Here is an 8,515-nt window from a genome sequence, read left to right on the forward strand (position 1 = left end):
GTACCTCAGCGGTTTACCTCCGCATGCTGTTCTACTGTAATCCCCTCCCATTACAGTCTGTACACTGTAGCAGTCACGTGTACAACAACGACAACAACCCAATGAGGGAGTTCACATGCGGACAGAAACACCTTCTCATCAACACACACGTGATGCCCTCGTTCCGGGTGGGAATTCGACTGCGAGAGAAGAAGCATTTGAGTTGGGCTCCGAAACAAAGTGAGAAATGGGGCCAGTGTTTTTTCTTACTACGGTATTGGAAAAGTGAAAACGTCACCGCAACCAGTACCTCCAGTCACTCCCAAGGATGATGCTGTCGGTAAAACGTTTGGAGTTTGGACGCGCAGAAGTGGCATTGCCATCTTCTGTACTGGTTGTAACCGTCAATCTCGTCGCCATGCATACCCGCGTCAGTTTCACACCTTGCGGCGCGTAAATCCCCACAGCTCCATCTTGATCAGAACCGTCTTACCCGTGTAGGGATGCCGCGATGGCATGGAGAAGCAATGACCCTTCAGGTGCATCGCTGTCTCCGAATTGCTCACTGCATAACCGCCCATCCCCGATCTCTTATTAAACCGTCTCGACCTGACCACTAACCTGTACAAATCCAACTCGCACACTCACTTTGTTCATCCAACGCAAACATCAACGTCATTCATCCAACGCACTGAAACACCACCTCAACCTGGCAATACATCGCTCAATGTACACACCGTCTTACCAAACGACGACCAAGCCGCGTGGCATCCTCCGTCCCCCCACCCCCCCTCCGTCGTCCACCTCTCGTCGCTCTTCGGTCTCGTCCACGGGCTCTTCCACCCCCTCTTCACGTCGTGTTCGCTTCGATCGCCACGACACGACGCACCCGAAGACAGCCTCGAGCCACAAGGTGCCCCGTCGCTCCAGTCGTCACGAATCTCAGTCACAGAAGGGCAAGCGCGGACCATCAGTGTCCACGCGCCGCTCGGTGGCTCCCCTCCACGGGAAAACGCCCAGTAAGCATTACGAGCGCAGGGTGCCGGACGAACACCGCAGGCACGAACACCGCAGGCACACGCAGCAAACGCCGATGCCACACGGATATTACATTAGGGGCCACGCGCCTGCGTACCACGGTCTGTATCGACATGGGTATGGAAATTATCACACACACACGCAGGAGATGCATCGTCGTCATCAACAGCAGCAGCATTATGCGCAGCTTTCGGCGATGGCTGTGCAACAGCAAATGGATCAGAGGAGGCTAAGGAGGCATCAGCAGCAGCAGATTTACATGTATGAGCAGCAGCTGCAACAACAATATGGACGGCGTCATCGTGGGCGCGCTTTCTAGGATGGCTGCTGTGTAAGATGAGGACGCCGGATGTGTGTGAGTGTATGTGTGAATTGTACTTGTATACTATTGTACTGTACTGTACTGTTTAGGTATCCCTTTGTAAAGGGATGGGTAAACTCTAAAACGATGTGTTGGTCAAGACCTTTCGAGGGATCAAGAAGCAATGGTATCGCCACCCTCCATAGCTAGATGTAATGTTTTTTTTTTTCATTGCCACAGTAAGATACCAGTGAAACATAATGAAAGGGAATGCCGCAAGCGGATGACCTCATAGGATAGGACTACAAAGTGCCTAGTGTCTATCGGACTGCTATTCCTCAAATAAGGACACTTCTGTAAGGACACTTCTGTTTCTTGAAACTTGAAGGCGTATTTTTGCAAAATTGAGAACAAGCCCCGGTCGGATAGGTACTACGAGAGGTAGCTAGAGGACGGACAACGACGATGATTGGTAAGAAAAGACGGCGTGGTTGGCACCGAGACAGGTCGGAGGGCAGCAATTGACCCTCGACACTTGTCGACGACAAGTGTCGAGGGTCAGTTGCTTGTCGACGACAAGTGTCGAGGGTCAATTGCTGCCATCCGTTTGTCGTCCCTCAACAAGTTGTCGAGGGACGACAAACGAATGGTTTTACCCTCGGGTCTTCAATGTTTTGGCGCGATCTACCGTACCGATCACCCTTTTCAATTCTTCTTGTTTTTGGGTTAATCAGATACTGCATGAGTATTTTGTATCACACATAAAGAGAGTTAGTACGCAGGCCCTCAGGTGAAGCCGATTCTTCAAAGCTCGAAATTTATTGGTTGCGACAACTGTAGATACTGTAATGCAAGCATCAGGCCCAGCTTCACTACGCTAAGCAAAGAAGGCAATACTGTAAAGGCAAGGGAGTCAGTACTTCCGCAGGCATAGTCACTACAGTACAGAGAGTATCTCATCAATAGTGCAGTTGTGAGTAGTGCAAACCGCCAATAGTGCAGGTCAAAACCGCTTGTCACGACTTTTGACACGTGTATGCATCTTAGAAAAGCAAAGCGTGCATTGCTGCAAGCGTATCACGCTCAATAGAGAACAAAAGTTCGACAATCAATTGCGACGGGTTTTTTAATTAAAATAAAACCACGATGTAAAAGTGATTTGCGAGATCCTCCCCTTGAGTATTGCAATACGCCAATAGTGCAGTATTCCACAGCGTGGCACGGTACTGCACTATTGAGCGGTATGGACTGTAGTTCACTACACGTGTACTCATTAGCACTTCCGCAATAGTCACTACTGTACTGTAGTGGGTTTACGCAAGCAGAATTCTGAAATGATTTTTGAGTGTGATTTGAGTGTGACTTTCTCATGGGTTCCTCATGGGCAGCGGAGCGCACACACGTGAACTACAGTTAACGATAACACTGCGTTTTCACCTTATTTCCTTCCACAATAATACCGTATGTTGATTTTGCACAGGTACAAATTTCGACTTCTGGCACGATTCTCCGCCCAGTAGAAGATGCCATCATCACAATACGATGATGTGAACATTCCTTTCCAACGACTCCGAGAGCCCGACTCGTCGTTTCGTGCCACAACACCAGGATGTGTGATGCTGTCCTCCCGTAGATCTCACACGGCCGACGCCTTTACCTGAGGTTTGACCTACTTCACTCGATAATGTGTACCTTGTGTTCTTGAAAACACACCACGTCCGGATCCGCCCATTCGCTCCATTACATACAATACCTGAACATTCTCGTCTAGAAGCCAAGTAGCAACACAGACGAAATGACGAGCTCTTCAAGGCGAGTCCCGTACCTTGCGGCAAAAACAGTGAAGTACAGCCCCGGCGTCTTAGACTTGACAACAAGTCTACGATAATACTTGGGGCTGTTCACGTACATGTTTTTCTTTGTACACCCCGCAGTTGCACAGTAGCTTCTCATCATCATCGGCCTTCCGTCATGCATCACGACATGCGCTGGAGTAGCGCAACTATCGTTTAAGTCGCAAAGAACAGGTGCCACGAAATGCCTTTTGAAGACGAGATCCTCTCCACCGAGATGCGAAAGAGCTCTGATGTCGATACAATCTGGCTGTGGCGGCAAAATGCCCGTCTGTCTTGGTGGTGGTGAAGGTACCGCACCGGGCGGAGGCGGTGAAGTTGGGTTTGTACTGGGATCGGTGGTGGAAACTGGTCGCCAAAATGACAGTCTCTGCGCGCTATCTCTTGAGACGCAAACAAACGATTCTAATTCCTTATCGGTTCTTTCGGCACAAAGTTCTGCTTCATCCGGACAATCAGCGTCTGCTTCACACTCGGTCAGTAGCACTGGAAGGCAATTGCAGCGCTCGTCCTGCTTATAGTTACATTCTTTGAGCTCCTCATTGTCCAGCACAACCCCACATGTGCGGGGGGCAATGCAATGAGAAGAAGCTTCACATTCATCGAAGGTGAGTCCATCGCTTTGAACGGTATTGGTGCTTTCGGTGACGAAGGCCTCACTTAGGCAAACTGGCGCCGCTTTGCGAACGGAAGCGCAGAGTTCCCCTTCTACACACTCATAACTGTAATCGCAGAATCGGAATTCCTCACCCGGCCGGCAGTGGCAAGAGTAACTTTCGTTTGGACATGGTACAGATCGTTCATCTTCTTCATCTCCTGGATCAACGCATTCTCTTGATCCGACACAGTCTTGGTCCTGAGTGCAGTCGTCACCCGATAGGCCTGCTCGTACTTCAACTCTAACCACATCAGCAGAACGCAGTGAACGGGCTCTTTTCGGCTGAAGCTTTGAGTGGGATATCCGAGATAACGGATGAAGTCGAGCCTGATTCTTCGAAATCTGGCCCTTGATAAGAAGAGTACTACTATCAGATCGGTCGGCTTGAGTTCGAGACAGGACGAGCAGAAAGGATAATATTGTCAGGAAGAAGATGGTACGCATTATCACCGGCTCACCCGTGTAGGCGTATTGCAGTTTGAGAACCGAGATACAAAGGAAAACAGTGTCGCCGTCAATTATATACCGGGGCCGCAGAGGATAAGGAGAGGGCATGGCGTGAGACCGGGGAAGGGTTGGTATGCAGCACGAGTGAAACCCACAAGCGCGGAAGATGGGGCGTTTCCAACGCGTGCAATGATGATGATGTGTTCTCGATACGTCTTCATTGTTGCGCACGCTTTCGGACAAGATGATGTGAAGCTTGGCATACAGTACAAAAAAATGGCACAGTATTGGGTGGGGAGCGGCGGCGGATACGCGTGCTGAGGATAATGTTGCTGGCCCTGGAATACGATGTTCCTACAGACAAGGTGTGAACGTGTGTGATTTCTTGTTCGGTAAAATTGTAATGTAGTGAGAGTGCTCTTTCTGCGGGACTGTAGGGTGCCTGTCACAACGCACATGGCCGGTGCAAGCACCTGATACGTTCCATGTACTGTCACAAAATGCATTTTCCGCAGCTTGATAGACCCCTGACATAGCTCCACGCAGAACTAAGCTTGCGCAAGGGCGCCCTGATGATTCTCTGTATTTCGGAAGAGGTCAAGAAAAATGTTCTTGCCGAAATCGGGGACGCCCGTGTTGCGACGCGGTATGAAAGGGGCAACACGGCCAGGCCGGATGTATTGGCAGGGAGGGAGGTCCTGCTGTGGCACGAAGGTGAGGGGAGGGCAATTGGGGCGGCATCGGGCAGAGTACCGTACACCTCGGCCGTTGCGAAACAGGAGCATGGCAGGTTGAAAGGAAAGCGTGAGACAGACGAGGAGGAAGTGCAGGGGATATGAGGAAAGCGCAGCCGGCGTCAGCTGTTCCCGGGAAGGAGGGTGGGTGGGTGTGACAGAGGCATCAGTAGGAGAGAGCCGAGGCGAAAGGCTGTCGGTGTGCGTATGGACATTGTACTGAAGGTAAAGAAGCCCGCAAGTGAGGGCCAGTCCTAACAGGCGCTTTTCTTTTCTTTTGTTTTCCTTCAACCAGTTGCGGTCACGCTATTGGCCGGATCATTTCATTAAATTAATCGCACGCCACAACGAATGCTACACAGAACCACTGTAATGCTTGGTAATTCTGCGAACTGGTCGAAATCCATTGGCTAAAGGAAGTACCAATCCACACCCAGTCCATATGCACACTACTAAAATTCCATGGACTCGATGCGGTGCAGTGGCACTTGCAGTACAGGTACAATGAAAGGGTGGAATTAAATCCAAATACGAGCACATGCAGATCAAAACATTAGTTCTCTCAACATTACAAACCAGACACAGTACCTTCTCCCGCCATTTTATGTGCACAACTCGGCCCTCCCCCGCCTCGACGCCCACGTGAAATTTGCGACAGTCGTTTGCTAGCATTTTACACTCTGTTTAGGAAACGGAGCACCACCGGACGGCAGAAGGGTACCCAGAGTTCAGCACCCAGAGTTCAGCTTTTCGAAATCAAATGCCTCCTTGGCATCGATCATGAAATGGAGAGAAGCCGGGGAGGCTGCTCTCTAGTTCATGATCGATGATGAAGTGGCTTCGCCGAAATCCCTTTCCTGTGAACCACCCCGCCCTCGCTCCCTGCCCCCCGCCACCAACCCCCCTTCCCCCCCAAATAAGACCACGTCCCCTCCTCCCCGCCACCCCCCTTCCCCTCAATATCCCCACGTCCCCTCCCCGCCACCCCCCTTCCCCTCAATATCCCCACATCCCCTCCCCGCCACCCCCCCTTCCCCCCCAAAATCCCCACGTCCCCTCCTCCCCGCCACCCCTACCTCGCGCCCGACCACCACGCCCCATCACCATCTTCCTCACCTTCTCAGTACCGTGACCAACACACATCCTCCGACATGCTATTGTCCCCGCCACCGCGTCATCCTCCTAACATCGACACCGACACAGTCTCTCCCCGCACCCTCCATCCCTTCCATATCTTTCGTTTCATATCTCAATCCAGCCCAGTTTTGGTCATGCACATCGAGGGACCTCATTATAGCAACACGTCGTCCAGCTTTGCTTTTGTCGAGCTACAGGGAGTCAGACTGAGCCATGTGCATGCGCGAGGAGGCGTTGCTGTACCTTCCATGCTGCATGGATCTGCAGACCGTCCAGACTCTGTTCCATTTCCGAGGAGTGGAACTATGGGATGGCATTACAGTAAAAACTACAGCAATGTGCTTCCGATTTTAGTGAAGAACTCAATAAAAACGGGGCGAGGGAAAGGAAAAACGAGAGGAAAGTCCTTTGTTAGGACTGGCCCTGAAAAGCGAAGTCTGCGCGAACGAGAAAAGGTAAGCGCTGGGTGCGATACTGTATTGGATTTCGATCGCTCTTCTGGAAGTTAAGTTAAGGCCAATCAATCTTGGCGTGACCTGTTGCTGTGGACGGGCGGCAACACGGGAAACTGGAGACCCACAATTGTGGGGGGTAGAGAGATATGATAGGGGAACAATTTTTGAGAAAGTAGGGTGGCAAAGGGGGGTGTGAGAGGGGCGGAGGGGCAAGGGGAAGGAAGAGTGGGGAGTAGATATGATAAGTGCTTCAAGTACTTACAGCGCGAGAACGTCACACGGAGTAACGCAGTCTTCCGTAGAAAGTCACACTGAAACTTAACTACTGTACACTGTAGTGCCTGGGATGGGAGTTGGAACGAGGGGAGGTGGAACGAGCAGGATCAGGAATCGGTGCAGGATGTGAAACGATGACGAGACCTCCGGTGATCCATTTCACCCCGATTCGTAGCGCAGGGATGGCGGTGTAACAAGGCGCAAGTTGAAATTTGCTAAAAATGAGCCGCTTTTTCAAGTTACAGAAACCGCCAAAACGCTTACTGTAGTCGGTTGAAAACAATTGCATGCAGGATGTAGACATCAAAATAATTTGAAGTTGATCATAACAAATTGAAAAGACCTACATTCATCCTGTTTCAAATTACGATCACTTGTGAGTCCAGCACTTCAAAATAGAAGTCGTTCCTGACGCCCCCGTCCTGCCCGTCAATGTTTCTCTGAATTAATGGGCTTAAAAGTACTTGTGGACGACCCCTTCAACGCAGGCCGCCAAGCCCGCCAATTAATTGATAATTTAGAGCTAATTTGATGGTCTCAAGCACCGTTGTTTCACGCATCACATTTCGCCCTGGATTCAGAGCCTGATTATGAGACATTTATCTTGTCATTCCACAAGGTGCAATAGAGCTCATCAATTCCGTTAAGAATTGCTGACCTATTATCAGAATTGATGGGCTATGATATGACAATTTTCTCATGGTTGACGGCTCTCACAAATGCCAACTGGTCGCTTAAGAAGCTCGAAGCCCCTTCTCTGACTATATGCTTGAGTTTCCGTCTCTTTACAACTCTAACTGCAGCTTTTTTAATCGTTCGCCTAAAGCTAAAAAGAGACGTTCTGACGAGAAGAATAACTGTCCAATGGGCGCCGAACTGTTCTATTCTATGTACAAACTTCACTTGATATGTTTAATCAGTATGCTGGCAACACGTCAAATGCCGTAACCTCTCAGCACATGTCAAATTTGTATTTTGGTAGTGTGGGTCTTACTTGTACTGTTTAGAAAGACTTTCGATGTGCATTTCCGGATCAATTGGCATGGTCCAATGGCATGATTATCTACTGTGCGGGTGCTAACCATTTTTGAGATACAAGTTGGATTGGCATGGAAATGCCTTATTGCCAACATTTCCAACAATGACAATGAAAGTATAGAGAATTGTATCGCCACTTTAATACCGTGAACGTTTGATTCAATAGATTTGAGGTTGTTGATCGCTTTACTGGTTTCGTATTGTGCTAAAATGACTGATGCTTTGTTTTCGTCTTGCTCTTCAACCTCTAAAATCCGACTTTATTGTGTACACAGTAAAGTCGCATTTTAGAGGTTGCTACTATATACTATTCTTCTTCCAGAGTTTCTGAATTCCTTCAAAATCTGCATGAGCTTCTTCTTTTCCCATAGTTTTCGTTTTCCTCTTCCTGCCTAGGTCAGCAAAGCATAGTATACAAAGCGCGCTGCTAGTCGGTGGCATCGAAATTGCGTAGCCCCAGATTTGTCTGAGTCGTTATTCCTAATAATGCGATGCGTATGTACTTCAGCAATCTTATCAATGTATTTTTCAAAGGCTCGTGCTCGTGGGCTGATCACCACGCACTTCTGATGCATTCCTTTTACCCATGGCCCGGATTT

General features: G+C 49.5%; 5 protein-coding genes; 1 reads left to right on the forward strand and 4 right to left on the reverse strand.

Annotated features, from left to right (window-relative positions):
• Positions 1-706: 706 nt before the first annotated feature.
• On the forward strand, positions 707-1,336 carry CHC_T00003103001 (hypothetical protein). The gene has a single exon (XM_005714164.1). The coding sequence runs from the start codon at positions 707-709 to the stop codon at positions 1,334-1,336; it is 630 nt and encodes a 209-aa protein (XP_005714221.1).
• Positions 1,337-2,650: 1,314 nt separating this feature from the next.
• CHC_T00003104001 (hypothetical protein) lies at positions 2,651-4,273 on the reverse strand. XM_005714165.1 is given in 2 exon segments: positions 2,651-3,085; positions 3,086-4,273. The coding sequence occupies 1 exon segment, from the start codon at positions 4,271-4,273 to the stop codon at positions 3,086-3,088; it is 1,188 nt and encodes a 395-aa protein (XP_005714222.1). The 3' UTR covers positions 2,651-3,085.
• A 74-nt stretch (positions 4,274-4,347) lies between these two features.
• CHC_T00003105001 (hypothetical protein) lies at positions 4,348-4,734 on the reverse strand. The gene has a single exon (XM_005714166.1). The coding sequence runs from the start codon at positions 4,732-4,734 to the stop codon at positions 4,348-4,350; it is 387 nt and encodes a 128-aa protein (XP_005714223.1).
• A 90-nt stretch (positions 4,735-4,824) lies between these two features.
• Positions 4,825-5,061, reverse strand: CHC_T00003106001 (hypothetical protein). Its single transcript, XM_005714167.1, has one exon. It carries the CDS (start codon positions 5,059-5,061, stop codon positions 4,825-4,827), a length of 237 nt encoding a protein of 78 aa, XP_005714224.1.
• Positions 5,062-6,338: 1,277 nt separating this feature from the next.
• CHC_T00003107001 (hypothetical protein) lies at positions 6,339-6,464 on the reverse strand. The gene has a single exon (XM_005714168.1). It carries the CDS (start codon positions 6,462-6,464, stop codon positions 6,339-6,341), a length of 126 nt encoding a protein of 41 aa, XP_005714225.1.
• Positions 6,465-8,515: the final 2,051 nt, after the last annotated feature.

Source organism: Chondrus crispus, genomic scaffold (assembly GCF_000350225.1).
Source record: "Chondrus crispus Stackhouse genomic scaffold, scaffold_173, whole genome shotgun sequence".
Lineage (NCBI taxonomy): Eukaryota > Rhodophyta > Florideophyceae > Gigartinales > Gigartinaceae > Chondrus > Chondrus crispus.